Below are 20,733 nucleotides of genomic sequence, written 5' to 3' on the forward strand. Positions count from 1 at the left end.
ACACTTTTTAAGTACACCACGTAATGTAAGCGTTTTCATTTTATGTTGAAAATTTTCAGTGACATGACTAAAACTGCATCAGATATGCACCAAGGAGCATACAAATTATCTGTATAAAGTGATTGTGATTTCTTCAACAATAATTCAGTGGCTGATGTGTCTGTCTTGTGTATGCTTCCATCTTCTGAAACCTGTAGATCAAAAGGGGGGTGGTCAATCAAATATACAGAAGAAGGTAAAGGTCACAGTAGTGCAGCATACTAAAAGTATTATGCATTACAGTCTTGACAAATCATTCTCATGGCATAGATTGTAAAAAAGAGCAGAAAATGTCACAAAATTAATCAATTCTCATGAGACACATTGTTAAGAATGAAAGAAAAAAAATTAATGTAACCCTCTCAGCGCTCTTTGTACTTCTGATTTTTCTGTTTCCCTCCAGTAAGGTAAGCTGCAATTTTGTTTGCCATAAGATACCGGCTACCTTTTTGGATATGAAGTCATCTGTAAAATATGTAGCTGGGTATTGTTGTATCAGCTCGAACATAACTGGTCATGTTAACACAGGTTTAAGCACAGATTTAGGATTAAAATTTCTATATAGTTCAAACAGAGCTCCTTGTGTTTAGACAAGACATCTGACAGGTCTTTGGTCATCGTACCTTCATGTGGATCAAGGATGTGAAGTATCTCAGGTACAGAGACTTGATGGAAGATGTTAATGTTAAAAATGTTTCCAATATTTCAAATGGATATCGGGGAGGATAAGATTAGGCTATAGAAAACATAGGTTATAACTGGGGTGAGAAGCTTAAATAACAGAGGCAGATATGGGATGAAAGCATCTGGAAAACAAACTCTCCATGTTTTAAAGTGAACACCCAGATTTGTAAGTATCAGGACTTTTGCTACTGTCTAAATGTGTGAAATTAGAGAATGACAACCTGTTACTTCTGTGAATTATTCCATGGAGTGGCAGGGATGTTTTGATGTGTAAAGGTTTTAATCTTGTTTATGCTCATGTGAACTTTTGCATGAAAGCGTATTTTAGAATTAAAATAAGGTGAGCAAGCACACTGTGTTAAACAAAAATTACTAGGATTGCAAAATCAAGCTGTCAGAAATTCAGAAACATTTGTGCAACCCTAATTCTGATCCCTTGAGCATTTGACAAAGTCTTTAAATTACATTATGACATACTGTTTTTTTCCCCAGTGTAACTGTCTGGTTGATGATAGAGAATCGATTGACTTGGGGGGGAAGCAAGGTTGTATGATGAAGAGACCTATCTGTAGGTCTGTCCCTATCTATCTGCTGCAGAAGTGGAAGCTATATAGGGAATATTCAGGGACTGTGCAGAGGCAAAGAATAAGGTCTCTCAAGTAAAGACTGTGTGACAGTTCATTGCAGAAGCGAACTGACTGGAGCTTCTCTGTGGAAGATTAATTTCTCACAACTCCTGACAAATATGCATAATATTTGTATGGGGGTTTTCTCCCCCAGTAAGGTTCTTTTGCCATAGTATAATTCTCTTGACATTTTAAAGTGGTGGTAATTAAAATTTTTAGGCCCCTCAAAAATTGTAACTATTGTCTGAAATGTTTTGCTAAGGATGATCTTCAGTAGTCTCTGAACTTTCAATAACTGAACGTGTTTAGCAAATTAGTCTTTATTTTTGCTTTTACAGTAGCAAGATAAATACTGTATAAATACTTTCAAATTTTCTAAAATCAGTTTTTGCTGTTGTTGGGGTGCTTTTCTGTTGCAAAATGGGAGAGAAGAGCATACTTTTAAAATACGGTTGTAATATCAGACCAACTAGCTGCAGGTATCAGAACAGATGAAAGAAACTCAACTGTTGTAATACATTTCTTGGCTATTGACTACATTTCAGCTTGGCAACGTCAAATGGATGTAGCATGGATTTCAGTCTGGGCTCCGAAGTGTCCTCCCAGGGCCTGGGGTGAATACTCACACGACTTAGCCCATGATAAAGCTTAGCACTACGGCGCTGATGCTGAAATCCCATCCTCTGCCTGCAGTGGCCAATTACTCACCAAGTTCTTTCCTTACAGTCTCTCAAATGGTTCACGTTGATGGATTATTATGACCTATCTGAAACGGTAGCTAGGATATCTTTGAACAGCCATTGAAAACATAACATGCACTAGAGCTAAAACTTTCCTACAGTTTCTACTTGAGTCACTTTACAGAAAAGGAAAAAATCTGCAATAGTAAGACTTAAGCGTCTGGACCTGTCTCCAAACTGCTCTTAACACTTTAGTCATTTTAATGTTCTTATTCAAGAATTTGGTTTCACTGTCCTTTGTGTTAGCAGCTGGGTTTTACCTACCTGTTTAGCACTAAACAAAGATGATTCATTTCAGCTACAGAGAAGCCTGTACTTTCTAATGTGAGTGTTTAAATTAGTAAATTCTTGCAGGCATTCTGAAAACCTGAAGTACATTATATGTATTTATTTTTATTAATTTCCTTATTGAAGAAAATTCAAAAGAAAGCATATCGTTTTTAATCTTCCAAGGCCTAATTTATTGGATGTTTCAGAATTGTTTTCACTGTTTGCAATATGGTATCTTGTATTAACATTTCATACTACCAGATGTTTCATTATTCCTGTTTTAGCACATCATACTTGACCCATAGCAGCTTTGAATGCAAATAACAAATAAGCCGAAGCACAATACTTGACTGTTAGACTGAAATAATATGGCAAGGCTAAACTGGTTTTCATTTTTCCTTTTGAATATTATTAATTGCAATGTGTTGACTGTTAATTTAATTAAATGTTTTGTTTTAATATAAGACCATTCTTCAGTTCACTGACTCACCGCTTCATTTAATTAATTGCAAACCTCAGGATTTGATTACTCATAGTTCTCCTTTACTTAATTTACTTGTTCACAGTTTTGACAGAAAAGCTTTCAAACTAATATGAAGGAGGGGCACAGTCTAACTAATTAGGGAACTGAAAAAAATAGCTGTAGCTAGAGTAAAAGATTAGCAAATACTCAGGGTCACCTTAAAATGCTCAGAGTCCTTGTATTCACCATCAAAATCCAATTTTCAATGACTGGACATTAGTTAAACATGGAGGATTCACTTGCACGCAAGACACCCTATGTACCTCAGAGCAGGAATGTAACTGAGGTTTGGTTTCTGATGTCTCCAGGATGATATTTGCTAATGAGTAAGTTGTGATGTTTAATGGAGGCAAGAGACACTGTCCCCTTGTCGCCTGGTGCTCGGGGGAGCGGGTGGGTTCAGCACTGCCCTGTAATGGGAGACCGGCCCTGAGTGGGATACACTGCAAATGACCTTGCAGTTGTGATCTTCGGGCCATGCAGTAAAAATGCTTTTTTGTTGTTGAAATAATTCCTGAGACTTCACAGAGGAATAATCTTCAGTAGTCCTTTTGTCTGTGTAGGGGATAGTTGAGTAAACAATTAACCACTAACTTTAATAGGATGCAGGCAAAAGATGGAGAAACATCTCTGGTTTTCACACCCTCTCAAGTACTACAGGTTCCTTGGCTTTTTAGGGAGCAGAGGACGTGTCCAGCCCTCCCAGAAGCACCCAAGCCTCACAGTACGTTCAGGCCTTTTCCATCTCAAACACCCCGCAAGCAGTGGGTCTTCCCCAGAGCGATGCGGTCTGCCGTGCTGAATAAGCTGAGTATGGTCCTAATTTGAATCAAAAACCTTAATTAGAAAACTGCTTGGTGCTTAGGTACATTTTAACGGTGGCTCAGAATACAATTGCAGAATTTTACTTCAGTACAACCTGAGCGTAAAGTGTGCTGGTCTGTGTGTCCTTGAAGGGTTACTTCAGGACTAAATTCTTGTGTTGTACAGCGGAGTTATGCAGACTCGTCAAGGGGAGAGTACACAGTGTCCTGACAAAACTGAAATTACGGAATGAAGATTACTAATGGCAGTTGGTTGTTTTGCCATATGCACGATGCAGGTGTACCTGAGCGCACACCATCACAATCTGTTGTGCAATTGTAATCAAGATTCATATAGAGGGAGCTGACCCAGAACACGGCTCCAAGATTTCTGCATTAGCGCTTATGTGTGTCTCTTAGAGATCCCTACCAGCTCTTCAAGGAGTTGCCGTCTTTCAGCCAAGGCAACTGGTGGGTGGTGGGCTACTGTTAGCAGGGCTGGCTCCAATGGCCACATGGTTGCTAGCAGCTTTGAAAACAAATCACTGCAACTGTGATGAGACTCATGCTTTTTTGTTGTTGTTGTTAGTATTGTAAAGGTTGTACATGTTTGCTAATAAAGCGGTACATAGTTTCTTTCCTGGGTGTTTAGTGATTGATCACAGCTGGCAGAAGATAACTGAAGGAAGGGAAATTTAAAGTGTAAAGGGAGGGAAAAAAATGGAAGCTTTGAAGTGTGTAATCCAGCATGTCGGTTTTCCTAGTGATCCTTTTCTTTCTTTTTTTTTTTTTTTTTAAGGTGAAAGTAGAGGGATAGATGTATACGTTGCAGCAGTTTTCAAGTACATTTTTCGAAGTGAGGTACTCTAAGTGAGATTCTGCTGGTGATAATGATTCATCCGAGAGGATGGAAATGATTCTTCAGTTCTTTGTAGATCTTTAGATAAGTCAGTTGAAGAATAGCCCTCCTTGCCATGGCTAGCCGGAGCTGAGTCAATTACAGAAAGGAGTTTTATTAATAGTTACATTAAACAGTAGCTTCAGTAACGTTAGCTGTGGCAGTAGCATTAATTGAAGATTATGCCAATGGGTGATTTTGCTGTACATGTTCTTCCATCATTTCAATCAGTAGCACACCCTTACTACTGAAACCATTTGCTTTAACCTCAATTTTATTAGCTTTCAGGAATGTTGAAGAATTAGTACACTGTTTTTAAAGTGCCTCATACAGTCAGATTCTGGGGCTTTTACTGCTATCATGGTTCAAGTAAGAAATTATATAGACTGGGGAATAAGCGAATGAGAGTATAAAGACTTTGCTGATACTGAGCTTAGAGATAGTATTGGCTATATCTGCTTCAAGTTTATGCCCGGCTGCTCAGGCTTTTCAGGCTGTAGTGCTTTCTACATTAGGACTGTGCTTTACTCTTTAAACTTTTAATGCTGAAGTAGAGTGACTTTGGTGTGGCAGATGGCACGGCACAGATTTCTGACACAGCACTGGTTTTTGGCTGTTGTCTTATGGCAGCTGTGTCTGGTTAGGGAGCTCAAAAATGCCTGACAATAATTACCTTTAATTTCTGCAGGCAGCATCGTGGTGATTTGGGGACTGTGTTTATTCTTTTCTGTTTGTTCCTTGGTACCCTTTTTGCCTTCATTATGCTTCCGATACAACTGTTCAGTAGAAGTTTGTTTGTTTTTATACAGTGCCCTGGATAATTTTTTGTCTTCTCTTTTCACTTTTTACTAAAGGTCTGACTTCACTTGCCATTCCCTGTTTATCTCCTTATGAATAGTTTCTTTACTCTTCTGTATATTTAAACTAAGTAAAGTTTTATGACTTATAGTGTCAACAACCTGTATAAATACTGACCCAGATAAAAATATTTACTAGGATATTTGTTCATCTGTATGTATTTGGGTACATACAAATGATAAAATGTTATGATAAAAAACTCCATGTTCAGACTCTATATTTTTTGTAACCTTTAAAATAAATGTGAATTCTTTGCAAATGGATTAGAAGTATAAAGTGAAAGGAGAGTAGGCTGTGAGTGGGTACAAGTTCTGAAAATGCTTTAGTGATGGCTGTACCTCAAAACTTGGAAGTGGTTGCTATAAGGAGAAAAAGTGCAGATGTGCGGGTAGGCAAGCAAACCACACAGGTGCCTGCAAATCTTGAGAACAGTAAATTCCTCAGAAAACTTGTGCTGATGTTTGGTTTTTTGAACTTCCTGCAAATAATGTGAAATTCAACCAAAGAGCAATCCCACTTCCTTTCCCTAGAAAAAAAGTGGAAAGGTTTGTAGACTATTTCATCTTCTCCAGAAAGCGTGTGAACAGTTTTATCATTTCAGATATGTTCTCTGATGGATGGATGAAGTGGAAGTGATATCAGCCAGAGAATTTGTAAAAACAGGAGTTTAAACATCAAGATTTTATATCTGCTTGATAAAAACCCTGTAGCATTTGCAACAGAACTGTAAAGGGTGTTAGAAAAAAAATTATTTTTAAATAAAAAGTGAGTAATGGTACAGTATAGTGATCTTCTGTATGAAGTAAGGACTACATTAAATGTCCTAAGAGACAAGATTATTGATGATGTTTTCTGGACTTATCTTTATATGTCTGTATTTAGTGTATATTAATAATGAAATCAATATAGTTTTTCATGTATCAATGACAAAACAGTAAAACAATTGCCTAGTTAGTGTAGGTAATATTTGTTAGATCTGGCGTCAGTGCTTTGGGAATATAGGAGTGTGTAACTGCAGTTCGGTTTTGTGAATGTTGGGAGGCTCTTAGACAAGACGGAAGGAGGAGGACAGGCGGCTTGGAGCGAAGAGGGCTTGTGTAACTCCCATCTCGTAAGCTGTCATCTCCAACTTACTGATATTCATCAGGAACACCTTTGCTGAAGTTAACCAAATTGCTGTGTCCTTATGTGATAATACATGTCCCCGCTCCATGCATTGGGAGTCTATGGATTGCTTGCTTACTTAAGTCATATTAAAATAATGAGAACTTTTGTGAAGCCTGTTATAGGAGCAGCAGAGCTAATCTAAATGTCAAATTCATAGCAGCTTTTAAAAGGAAGTATTTTAATTTATGGATGTGTGGCAGTATAGGATGTGAAAATTATTAGTTTACTTTAATCAGTATCTAATCTCTCAGTAAGCAGTACTTTCCAGAAACAGCAGATTATTTAATTCTGTTTTGATGTATGATATCTTTGTGGGTTTATACAACATGCACCACCAACAAAAAAAATCATGGGTTTTTTGATAAATGCAATTCAGTGATTTTGTGGAACTATTGCATAGTCAATTACAAGATAGCTGATATGAAGCATTTAGCCTGCTTTTTAGCAAGTGACAAAAGCAAGTCATACTATACTGGGAGGAAGACAGTAAACCCATTTAATCCATAACTGAGAGTCTAAATAATAATTAAAAAATTACGGTAATGATCGTAACCTGTAGCCTGATGCTACTCTACTTCTCTTTTACTGTTGGAAATTAATTGGGTTTTAGTCACTTGGAAATCTTCTACCACCAACCCCCCTTAATTCTGTAAATTTGTGCTGGTCTTAACAGTCTCTTAAAGGTGGGATCAAGTTTGTAATTACCCATATTGTAGTTTTCTAACATCTCCAACATAATATCTTCCAGTAGCAGTAATGTTAATCCAAACCAACAGACTTCAGAAAAAGTCAAAATAATATTTAGATATATAATATAATAGTACAGCATTTATTGTTTCATGTTAATTGGCTTTGAACTGTTCAAATTAAGAAATACTGTATCTTACTAGTGTACTTGGAAGTTTTGTAGCAGCTGAATAAGTCAACCAGAAAGTGATCAAAGTGACAAAATGATCAAAGTGACAGGAAATAATATTTAAAAGTATAATCAAAAGGGATACCATTAAATAAATATTTCTTTATGCTGTACATGTTAAAAAAAAAAAAAAAAGAAAAAAGAAAAAAAATAATCTTTAGAATGGTGTACTGAAATAACTTGACTTTAAAGTAAAGATAGTGTTCAGAATAACATTACATAACTGGACTAAGAATGTGTATTGAATTTATGTGACCTGTTCTCACTGAAAGGAATTGTTTTGTTCTTAGCATTTTTCAGTGCTGTATTGTATGGTATGATATTGCATTTTGTTTATTTATATTTTTCCAGGTCTGACAGCGGCTGCCATGGCAGAGGCTATGAAGTTACAGAAAATGAAACTTATGGCAATGAATAGCCTTCATGGAAGTGGAAGTCAAAATGGAACAGAATCAGAAAATGAAGAGCTCAATTCTAATGCAGGTAAGTAATGCTGTGCATGTGAGCTGCAGGGGAGCTCTTAACACCTGTTTTTGTGCATTGGAAACAAAATCAAAAATCTATCTCAAGTTCTGTGCTCTTTTATTTTGTAAGCTTTGCTATGCCAGCGTCAAACCAAAATTACTGCACCTATTTCGCCAGTTTTCCTCCTAACAGCCATCTTCATTAATTTTTTGAAAAATATTGGTGAAGGATTGTTTTCATTATGTTAGAATACAGACATTTTAAACTGTTCCCTAAATATATTCGTAGTAACAAAAGACTTCTCTGTTGGCAATAATACAGTTAGTCTAGAGTTTTCCTGTAAATGATGGAAAGTTTCCAAAACATCAGGTTGTTGGAACTCATAATGAGTTCCACAGTTCACTGGAGAAAGGTAAAGTAGGCAATGCTAAATCACCAACTTTCTGGCTTTTCTGCATTTTGTTCTTTCCTTAAATGGATATTTGCAAACCACAGCTATGAAGGAGGGTCATGATAAACATTTGTTATGGTCTACCTGGCTGGAATAACCTTGGGTAGAAGGCACTGACACTGAACACATGTTCAGTCTGTACTACTGTAAGCATTAGTATAAACTTGAACTAAGCTCCTTGAGTCCCAGCTCCACAAGAATAGGGTTCAAAGTTTAAGTCAGAAATGGATCCTTCGAAGAGGATATCTTCTTTGTTTATTCTAATGTCCTTTTCAGGTGAATGGAATAGATCTTTACTTGGATAGTGGAGAGAACCTAGAATAAGATAGATCCATTTTGTCTCAGAAAGCTGCTAGATACCTGTTACAATAAGGGCAGTTTCACTTGGACTCACTTTTTTTGACACAAACAATCCTACAATACACTCTTATCATTTTGGAAACTTATGCATCCTTTGTTTTCATTACCAATTCAAGAACGGAGGCATTGTCTAATTCCTCATTGCATTCAGATCTCCCATCGGCATTCACACATCTCTGAAGTCACACATGCGTCTCTAAAGACGAAGCAGCTCTAACAGTTTGCTTGCTTGGATGGTGTATAGTTTATATGCATTGTACCATCAAAATGGTAATTTATTAGACCAATAAAGCAGCAGCTGGGAGGTCTTAGACTCATTTTCTAAAGGAATAACTTTGAATTCATGACAAATTATGCACAAAGCAGCCTTTCCAAAAGTGGTATTGCCTTTTGCTAATTTTGTGTACTCATCTGTATTGAAGAAATCTGGCTTCTAATTCATGCATTAAACCCTTCCCCAGCTTTCTATTATGTAGGATATGTATTTCTTATTCACCTCTCAGACCCTAATCAATTAGTGCGTATTGAATTCAGAAAAAAAGCACTGAAAAAGCATATTTAGTTTGTGTAACTCTTATGGTCTGTATATAGTTCAAAATGAATTACAGAGTTTCACTGAATGCTAAGAAATATGACTGAAGATATAATTCCTACTGAAAAGCAAGAAAGCTTCATACAGAAAAGATGTAGCGTTTGTATTTGGGTTTTTAAAAGCTGCTGTACGAAAGCTCGCTAATTTGAATGTTCATGGTTTCACGTGTTACCTGATACGGCAAAATTTGTATGCTTCTTATGGGGAGAATCTACAGTACATTAATATTATTATTTTAGGTACCTCATTGACAAGTTTTATGGGGGACTATCGTACCAGCCTTTCGACAATACGTCAAGAGTATGAGTATCAAATGGAAGTTCTCTGTGGTTTAGCAATTCAGTGAGTTCTACAACTGACTCAGTACCAATTCAAATATTTGGAAAAGTTCCTACTGACTTTAGCTGAAGTTATAGTGGTGCCCAAGGATAAGGATATGGTGTCAGTTATGTAAAGATCTTTTCTCAATTCATTCCCCTTTTCATTGCCTAATTCAGTAAAATTGCCAAGAGCAAATTTGCTGGATTGAGTGCCAGTGTTGCTTGCAGACAGAGAAATGAGTCCTTAACAAAAAGAACTACTACGAATCATATTAAAAATCACAATTTCCCCTCTTTTCAGTATCTGCAATGCCAGCATTAGGATCATTTTTGTAATGCATGGCTTCTCTCTTTATTGGAGGATCATTTTTTAAAGATTTACATTAAGCAGGTACAGCAGGATGTGCCAAAAAGGAAAACCAAAATGAAGGGAATGTAAAACTTAACTATGCATTTCACTATACAAAATAACTGAGGAATTATCAAATGGTCACTATAGGAAACCATTGGAGACCGATGTGGGGCATGAAGAGATTGGGCATTTTGTTTAGAAGTTGATAGACATTTTGCAACTTTGATTCACTTGGAAGAGAACACCATGATAATTCTGTGTGCATGAAACCTTTGCCAAATGTTTGTTTTGCTCTAGACTTTTACAGTTTAAATGACTATTAAAACCAAAATGGGGATGCGAATGAGAAAGAAAATTGAATTTTGAAAATTTTTTTACTAGGAAGAGGTAAAAAGGAACAGAGTAAAGGAGTGAGAAGCCTCATAAGTGACAAAAACATTTTATTTTAGTGGAGAGACCTACAGTTTCTTTGATTTGAGGTTGTGTTTAATAGCTTCTGTAATGGCTGCAACATGACTCTGCATCTAGATTTCAGCATGAATAACAACCTGTTCGTGTTTCATTTAGCTCCAAATGAGAAATTCTGTCTTTTATTGTTTTAGGAAATTAGTCTGTGTACTATTGCTCCTGGAACTTTATAATTAATCACTAAAGGTTATGGCTGTGGAGAGTTTGTGGGAAATAGATGTCTGAATGATTATAATTGTAGCTGTCAAATCAGAAATATAGTTATACAGAGCAGAGGACCTTTTGCTTCCTTTGATTATTTTTTTTTTCTTTTTACTGTAACAAAGACTTGAAGGGTTGCAGTTTTACTTAAAACAACCATAGAGTTTGTTGGTTTTTTACCTCAGTGTTATACATTGACTTCCTTTGGTGAGTGTAAGATACAATGCCACTAAATATTTCACATTAGTTTGTGTGCCTTCCTCCTCATTCCCTAGTCTGATAGATGAGTGGAATAGTCTCTTTTGCTGCTGTTTGTTTTGAGTTAAAAATGTAATTCTTCAGTATTAAGTCCTGAAACTTTATTGCCAGATTTTTTTTTTAAGTGTGTCGTTATATACAGGCCATTAGTATAATAAAAGAAGTGGTGAGGATGTCTTGTTGTATTCATTTCAATCCCCATCTGTATCTGTTGAAGTCAGTATGAAATAATTTTTTATTTGCTTCTTTAGTAATGCCTAGAAATCACTTCTGTAGTTTCTTTCTCTGTGTGTGCACCTATGATGATGGAAATTTTCAAGAATTTCTGTATCTGAAGCCAGAATTCATGCCATCAATTTAAAATCTGAACTCTAACTCTCAGGATCACTGACTATAATTCCTCAGATATTATATTGCCCTCTAGGAAATTACAGGTGTGGAATTGAATCTTACAAGTGTGTCTAAGGAAGTAGGGAGTAAGTCGGCCACTTCTTTTCCTGTGTCTTGTCCAGCTGGTACATTTTTGCCATCAGGTGCTACCTACCTCATCTTTGTGATATTACAATAATCTCGGTAATGGTGGAGTTTAGTACTGGAATATTCTAAGTAATTTATTAAAAAAAATGCTGCAAGAGACAATACTGAAACTGTGGAAAAAAAAAAAGTACCCGCCCAAATTTGCACATATTTTTTAATTGAAGTAATACATTAGTTCACAGTGTTGTGAAGAATGTTGTTATACATTTGAACATTAATGTCCTCCTTCCACTCTCTCTGCAGAAGAGAAAGAGATTTTTTTTGCACCTTCCTACTCATCATATGAAGTGTTGAAGCAAACTTCTCAGGCAGTTGAAAATCTCGTATTTAATCTTGTACTATAGGTTTTCTGGCCCCACAGTCCAGCTGATCTGTGCTAGCTGTTCCTTGTGGCTTAGTGTCTGTCTCCATCTTCTTGTAGGATCTGGGAAGGAAGGTTGAATTTAGAGAACCACGTAGTTGGGAACATAGGTGTCTGGAAGTGGGAGAAATTAATCCCTCTGAAATCTCAACTTCCCAGTGGCCATAAGTCTTTCATAATCCTATTCCTCCTTTTTGGCTACTCTCTGTGAGTCCTTGGAGATGAGATGGTTTGTGGATGGCAATCAGTGCACACATCTGAGGATTGCCTTGAGTCCAGAGGGTTGCCACAGCTAAGACAAGTCATGCTGTAAAGCTGTAAGCATGACTGATAACGCGTGCCAGGAGCAACCTGGCCTTTCGTATTCCGCTTTGGAGAATGAGTAAGATCAAGAGTTTGAAGCGGGCAGCTGAAGCCAGGTATGCTGGATGCACGTGCAGATCTTTCAAAGCCCAGCCATGTAATCAATTTTGTTGTTCTGTAGAAATAAAATAAACAAAACAAAACCTCTCTAGTTGCACAAAAGTGTTTATAAAGATCATTTGTTTCATCATCCTGCAATACTAAAATTAGGTGAAGTGTATTCTGGAAATTAGCATATAATTGCCTAGGGAAATCTGCAACTTATTTGAAATCAGAGCTTTTTTTTTTTTTAATAGCATGGCAGCAGGTAATTTGTACAAATAAGTGATAGACCTGGAACATGAAGGATAGATTGCAAAATACAGTATTGGTGATATTACCTGAACATCCTTTAAGCTGCATAAGCAAAGAAGGATCAGTGCATAGCAATCCGTGACAGTACCTGTTTGTACAAAACCTCAGTGCAAAGAATAAAGCAGTTATTTCCTTCTGTTGGCTTTTGGAGTTAGCATGCATGATTTAATAAATGTGTTTTGCTTTCCCAAGAGAGATATCAAACAGTACTAAGTGTTTCAGTGGTATTTCCTTAGGAAGTCAAAATGTTATTCTGTATGTAGAGTCTTGTTGCTTAATTTCCAGACAAGGAGCTAAGTTAGGCAGAAAAGAAAGGAAAAACACCCTAGCTTTTGGCATATGAGGATCAGAGAAAAAGCTTTTCATAGGAAAAAAAAAGAAAAAAAGTGTTATCTTTTTATCCTTTTTTCCCTTCAGTACCTGCCATGCAGTTTTCTCATAAATGCAAACATCCTTCACAATCTGTTTAAAAAACCACAAATACATCACTCAGAGGAATATTTAAGGAACCATCAGGAGGGAAAAAACTCATTGGTTTAATGGAATGCTGTCAAGGAAAATCAGCATCACAAACGACACACGGGCAGAATTGATACTTTTGCACTGACATGTTAAAAGAAAATCCCATGCATTATTTAGAAAACCCAGAAATCTGTCAGCTGTATGATTGCCGAGTTAGCAGAAGCAGGAGGATGCTGCTCAAGTTGAAAAGAAACGCGTAGGCACAGATCCATATTGTAACCTTTCATGTTCTCCACCCACCATGAATACCCAGCTATTACACGGTCAGCATTTTTTAGTTTTTCTCTTTTAAAATTTTCAAGTGCTTGAAAAGTCAAAAGAGGTAGGTCTTTTATTCTAAAAAAGCAGGATGCCGAGGCTGTTATTTTATTGTAAGAGTAAAAATGACAAGACCAGAGAAGAGATTTTTTTAATCCTTTAGTGCCATGCAGACTTCATGAAGTCATTTTTCCTGTTGTTAAAGCAAGTATTTTTGTGCTACATGAGGAGAGAGTTATTGTTTCAAAGATGATAATTTTATTTAAAGAACACAAAACATTCATGCCATTTTAAAAATATAACCAGTCAAAACTACTATTAATATTTTTAGAATCAATTGAAAAGCTAGTGAAGCATACATTTAATTTTCTTTAATTGTCCTTTTGCCAGGAGGAATATATACAGTCTTGAAGTAAGAGAGAACTTAATATGTTTTGTTTTCTGTGCTGTCTCATCCAAAAACTAGGCTTGTTTGACTCCAGCCCTCGCAGATCTATTAAAACGTTTCATCCTAAAAATTGAGACATCTGTGCAATTTCTTTAGACACATACCTGCACTGGTTGTGGCGAGTGTGAAGATACTTGCTTTTCACACTGGAAGTTGAGCGTAGCACAGTGGCAAAATGGACCTCTCTGTTCGCTGAGGGGTGAAGTGCAGTGAGCTGCTAGTCCACCACCATCGAACACAAACAGATTGAGCACCGGGATAGATAGGAAAAAGGATGACATTTTTGATGTGCCTTTTTTCTTCAGGCACGCAGGTGATGGCGCACTGTGAGTGTGGCTCGTGGTGTAACACGTATTGCACGGCCGATGGGACCAGGCTGGGAGGCAGGCACTGGTGGTCAGTGTCATGCAGATCTCTTGGAGATCAGAAATGAGTTCAGAGCCCCTCAGGGCTCCTGTTCAGCCCATCAGTCTGGGGTGCGGTTCTCTGGGGCAGAAAGGACTGGGCGATGTTACAGTGTGCGTCTGGAAAAAAAAACCACCATCTTTGAAGCCCGTGGACGAGACGTTGGTTCTTCAGGGCTAACTCGCAGCACAGAGGCGAGGGAGCAGCCTGCTGAAGTCTGATGTATGAGTGAGGCTCCTCTGGGTAACGAAGGCACGTGTGGCCCTGTAGGTGACGGGCTGCGAGGACAAGCTCTGCAGAAGAGCGTTGATCCCAAGGCCATACTACTTGAAGAAGATTGGCGCAGTGATGGAGCTCAGTGGCTTCCAGGATGCGCTTCCATACATACGTCTGGAGGTGGGGTTTCTTGCAAGTTTCTTGAACCCACTTGCAAGTGATATCGAAGAAATTGCAAGCTTGCTTTCTCAGTGGCGATGGAGTGAAGGAACTAAAACATCCACGTAACACCGAGGCTTTAAAAACCTTTACCCGTTGCTGCTTGTCAGAAAATGTCTGTGGTTGTTGAATGATACAGAGCAATGAATTCCCTGCAGATGATGTAAGTGAGGCCTTCCTGGAGCCAGGGACTGATAATTCTGGAGAAAAAGGGTGACGTGCTGTTTTCTTTTTTTAAGATACAGCTCCTCAAATATTAGCCGGGAAGTGATAAGCTGTTGTTTTGGTTCGGTTGTACCTTGTTTGGATTCTGCTGTATTCTCTTTTGTTTCTTCCTAATGGTGATAGCTTTCATGGCCCTTCTCAATTATCCTGAGAACGCAGTCTCCGTGTGTGAAGCGTGGAAACAAGATGCACATATATCTATTTCTTTGGCAAATATTGGGGTTTTTGGAGAGTGAATGTCAGTGGACAGTTTCCGCTGTGTCACCCCACCACTGGGTAGGATTTAATACCAAGAATTTTAGGATGCTTTAGTGAAGCACAGTTTCAGTGGAGTGCAAAAGTGAATTTGTTTCTTATCTACAAACTATTTTAAGGTCGCATTTTAGATAGGTTCTTAAGCAGTTACCTACTGAATGCATGTGAGTACTTTTAACTGTCTTTTTAAACAGTGTTCTTATTCCTTTAAATATGAACGTAAATACGTTGTAGTAAATGTATATGATTCACACACAAATGCTTATTCGTCAGCTAATATTTACATATTTGGATTGACTGACACCCAACTCTGAGAAATATGAAGTAGCTCTGGCTGTAGTTTTAAAACTAATAAAGGAAATATAACTTCGGACAACTTCTGAAAATTAAATTCTCTGTGCTTTTCTCTGTAATTCTGAGACATCTTTGAGAGGAGTTTCTGTTTCTGATTTTTGATGCTTATCTTACACATGATGAAATTAATTGATGTTTATATAACATCATAAGCTAATGTAAACTAATTTAAAGATCAAGTAAATTTAGGTATTATATAGACTTATTTTTAGAAAAGTTCTTATTAAATGTCTAAGCTCTGGTTTGTGTGAATGCTTGAGTGGGTAATTCTCAAGGGTATATTTTAAATGCATTCATGACAATTAGATGCTGCTAAATGTTTATGAATGGAGAATATATATGCTTGTAAGTTTATATTTCAACAGTTAAACATATCACACAATCTGCTTCCTCAGTATATTTTGGCTGTTATCTCATTTGAAGTCAAAGAACTGCTGTTCCTTTTTTCCAGAGCATAAAATACACTTTTTTTTTTTTTCCTACGAAGACAGAATTCCTTATGATGATTTCTAACTTTTGCTGGAACAAATGTAATATAGAAAATGAAGATTCATATCTATTAAAAACCCCCACTTCCTAACGCCAAATAAAATACTTCCGGGTGCTCACAGTGTAATCATAAACAACCTCTCTAGATTCTTGCCGTATCTACTATCAGAACTAAGTGCAGCAAAAGATAAACTAATGACAAAATGTAAATGGTATGGCTAAACTGCGTAGAATTGAGAGCTTTCACATGTCTGTCACCTTTCAGATCCTTTACAAATTTATAGTCTCAGAGTGCAGAGGTCTAAATCTTCAAAGCTTGAAAAACAGAGGTGCAGCGTGAACTAATCTTCATTTTTTCCCCTATCTTCTTACAGCAGCACTAATGGAAATGTATTTTGTTTAATGACTCTGAAATCCTGTTTGTAATTAGATGTGGGAATTGGTCTTACTTTGTAACAGATGATACTGGAATAATAATATGAGAGATGCTACGCTGAGACCACTATCCTCCTAAATCTATATCATTTTTCATTTTATTGACAGGAAATGTGTTCCTGAAACAAAGAGATTGATTTTAAAGAGTAGAAAAATAATGTCTAGTAAAAACTCAAATGAAAACATTTTACCGTTACTTTTAAGTGTATCACAAGAGTACATTAACCTTTTAACTTTATTTTTAATTTTAGTAAACAGTCATCTTATAATTGTTGCTTTGTCACTGATAGGATCTTTGAATTAATGCACCAAAAGGTAGGGAACTTTAATTAATGACAGGGTGCATACAATTATAATGCATATCATATTTCAGAAGGATTATTCAAAATAATTAATTTTGTCTGTTAAAACTCTTTTACGGTCATAAATGAAGTAATTAGGAGTGGGCACAGAACACGTGAGTGCAGGCTGAGCTCACGCAGTCCCTTCAGAGTATTAGTCGTCTTCGCTAGGTCTTGATGTCATAAATCATTTTGGCCACTGTAGAGCCAAGGCTACATTTTTCCCGTGGTTATAATTTTCACATTTGTTAGTACTAGCAGGTATTCGTGGTCAATATCAACCTGTCGAAGGAAAGCAGGTTGCTCAAAAGTGTCCCTCATTAAGACAAGGTCTCGTGTTTCTCTGCAAGGCACAGGAACTGCCATAGCACTGTAGGGAGCAATACTTAGCAGAAATGTGCCAAATTTAGGACTTCCAGGATAAATTTTTATTAAGACCAGTACAGATCAGATGCACTGCACTTTAAAAGGAAAAATCATTCCAGTTTAGACATTTTAGTAGGCTTCTGCGACTGCTGAAGGACATGGTGTGAAGAGTACTGTCCTGCCCATTAGGAAGCCGGGCGGCTCTCTCTGCAGGCAGGCGCTGGGTGAGAAGGCATCTCCACGCATCCCTATCTTTCTGGTCTTGATGCTTAGTGGGAAAGGGAAGGAAAAAGAAAAATGTGGTCCAGATCTACTTCTCTGAAATGTGTGTTGTATTTTATGTTAAACCAATGCTGGATAAAAGCAAAAGCGGTCCTGGGAGCAGGTATCATCAACTGGTGAACAGATGAACTCTGGCAATTAGGGATGCCAAAAATGCTAAGAAGTACGCTTAGTGATTTGCAGATTTTCCACAGTGCTACCAAAGAACAAGAACAGTGAAGTACCATATGTCAAATACTTTTTTTTTTTTTTGACGTCCTTGTACGTACTCTGTTTCAACAAGATCTTGTCTGCCTATCATTTTGCACAAAGCAACATATTTGTTTAAACACTATGGTGTATTAGCATGCTTAACCAATGTGTTTTAATTTCCCATTTCAGGATGTAAGGAATCCAGTATGTAAAGAATTCCAGTATATTAGGAAAAGCAAGTATTAGTGATAGTTGCCTTTGTTAATACTACTGAGTCAACTTCAATCTCACATTAATGATATTTTAACAATAAAAAGTATCTAGTATTTTAATTACATTATAAAGTCTGGAACATTCTTGTTCTTGTTAAGGCACGTATAAGTTAGGATGAAAACTGGCATATTACCTTTGATGCAGGCCACATGCTGAGAGTCCCCCAAAGGATGTCATTGATAGTGATACAGCTGCCAACAGCAGGAGTCTCATGAATTAGAATTTTAATCAGATTTTTTTAAAAAAAGTCTCCTAACGTACAGTTAATTTATGTTTGAGGTAAGATATGTTTGTGGTGTGATCATTTGGAATATTTTCTCACCCAAAAGAGTAGCATTAATCAAAAAGCCCATTTTAATAATGTGGGGTTTTAGTTAAGGATTCAGTACTAGATTTTTGCAGAGTGCCCTGAACTGACATTTTTGCAGCTGAGATTTGATAGCAGTTTTACTTGCAACAGTTGGCGCTGTTTAAATGTCTAGCTGATTTGTGAATTTGATGAGACAGAAGTCACAGTGGTCTCAAGTAATTCTGCCTTTACTTGCACCCACAAAGTAAGAGACATCCCTTAGTTCTGGAGTAGGGACTATATAGGTAAACAGGACACACACAGATCAGAACCTTATTACTTTTTATAGAATACCTTGGCTATCTTGAATAGTTATATTCAAGTTTTATTTTCCTTTAATGAAGTTTTGATCCATAAGAAAATCAGGATTATGCATTTATTTCTGTGATTTTAAAAGTAAGCATCTGACAGTTTTGCATAATAGGTTATGCTTTCTGCTCCATATTCTGTTTAAAAAAAGCTGGAATCCAAAGCTGTGAGTGACATTTTGGTAGAATTTTAGCAAGTACAGTCATTACCAAATTAAAAATAGATACAGGTGGGTAGTCTACGGTTTTAGCTCCTTGGAAAAAAAAAAAAAAAAAAAAAAAAAAAAAAAAAAGAAAAAAAACCCCCACCAAAAACCCCAACCCCTAACTGTATACAGGAGCAGCAATTTATCAGATCATTCTAGTTACAATTATGAAAACCCAGCAATCTTGTCTTGGACCAAGAGTAATGTACCTTTATCACCAGAGTGTGTTAGAAATCTTTAATTTCCATCTGTGACATCTTTTTCTCAAATGAAATCCTTATTCTTAATTTCTTAGAAGCTTCATTTAAATTAATAAGATCACTGAAGAATATTAAAACCTGGTCCATTTAGTCATGGAGAAGAAAATCTTGTTGGCACCATATAATTGAAGCTACTGACTTGTCCATAATCTAAAGGGAAACTGCATGGATTTTTAGTACATTTCAAATGCCATTTTAATGTGTTTATTATCTTGGAAATGTAACCAATATTATGTTATCTGCTAAGTAACTAATATGTCTTTTAGGACGGCCAGTTTGTGCATTAGTTTTTGCAGATAGATGTTTCATCTTGGGAGGCACAGAAAGCGTGCACCTAATGGTTTTAGAACAGCAGGATCTTCTCAAACTGTGATGTTTTCTTGAAGAGAAGAGTAGGTAAGGCTTTACCTGAACCATTCTTGAGGCTGAAGAAGAGACCATAATGTCGGATAATGATCCTATGTTGTGGTTAAAAGCTCTAGGCTGTACCCTGCAATGTGGTATATTATGTTGCAGCGTACAGATCTAGGTCAGGCAGTAGATTTAGTTTAGCGGTGGCAGGGCCCTTTCAGCCTGCAGTTTGGCACTGCCTCTGGGTCTGGTCTGTGTATTGCAGTTTGCAGTGTTTAGGATCATAGGGAAACAGTGCTTCCAGACTCGTTTTCTTACCCACACTCTCAGTGAAGCAAGAACTCTGCCAGCATCATGTCTGACCGATAGTTGTCCAGCTTAATTTTAGAAATTTTATAGGTTTATTAATCATGGCCATTTTTCCTAATGTTTAACCTAAGTCTTCCTTGTTACAGTATTTCCTCGCTGCTGCTTGTTCTATACACTGTGGGTATGAAGAACAATTTATTTCCTTTTATTACTGAACATGTCTTTTATCTAGTGAAGACTATTAGTGAGTCTCCTATCTGTCTTCCCCTCCCTACGTTAAACAAGCCTGCTCTTTTGAACGTGCCTCATACTGACGATTTTCTAGGTCCCTGGTCAGTTCTCACTGCACTCCTCTGGCCTCTCTCCAGGTGATTCATATCCTGCCGGTTCCCAACCCAACGCAATGCTTCGGTCAAGGCCGTGCCGGTGCTCAGTGCAGCAATGTAGAACAGGACAGGGAGAAAGAATTTCTTCCAGTCATACAGACAGTTGTCTTGCATAAACGTGTAACACTTTTATTCTCCTGACGTTTCATGGGAAGCAGGATACCGCTGACCTGTGTTCACCTGCAGTCTACTATAGCTGCTATATCTTTTTCCCTTTTTTTTTTTTTTCCGTGAAGAGCCACACAGACAGTGAAACCTCATTCTGAATTTGTGAGGATGGCTATTCCAGGCTTTCATCTGTCCTGACCAAATTTTCATATTGTGTATCTTTTAAATCTTCACAAAGGTTTAGACAAATTCTAATAAAGATCCAGAGTTTTGGATAGCTTGGTTAATTCTGCTATGTATGCTTATGATATAGACACTAACATGCTAACATCTGCCCTTGAGTGGGAAGCATTTCATTCGGTTGAGTTTGGCCATTTTATAGTTCAGTCTATCTTTACAGGTTGACTGGAGGTACATTCTGAAGGTGAATTAAAATTGATAGTTGAAACTGAAAATCAACATTTCCTGTTTAGATTATGTGCATTTTTTAAGCTGTACAGAGCCATCTGCAATTAATGCTCTTTGTTGTATATCTTCTGTATTTACAGTATATTTGACAATAAAACCTTT

General features: G+C 37.1%; 1 protein-coding gene across 1 annotated transcript in view; it reads left to right on the forward strand.

Annotated features, from left to right (window-relative positions):
- The window catches only part of DACH2 (dachshund family transcription factor 2), a gene marked incomplete at its 5' end in the record, with an annotated part of 315,957 nt that overhangs the window by 204,024 nt on the left and 91,200 nt on the right, over window positions 1–20,733 (forward strand). Inside the window, one exon of the mRNA XM_010572538.1 lies at window positions 7,876–8,007. Within this exon, the coding sequence (XP_010570840.1) occupies window positions 7,876–8,007 (132 nt within the window). The remainder of the gene's footprint in view (window positions 1–7,875; window positions 8,008–20,733) is intronic.

The sequence above is a fragment of the Haliaeetus leucocephalus genome, unplaced genomic scaffold, assembly GCF_000737465.1.
Source record: "Haliaeetus leucocephalus isolate CR32 unplaced genomic scaffold, Haliaeetus_leucocephalus-4.0 Scaffold340, whole genome shotgun sequence".
Classification (NCBI taxonomy): domain Eukaryota; kingdom Metazoa; phylum Chordata; class Aves; order Accipitriformes; family Accipitridae; genus Haliaeetus; species Haliaeetus leucocephalus.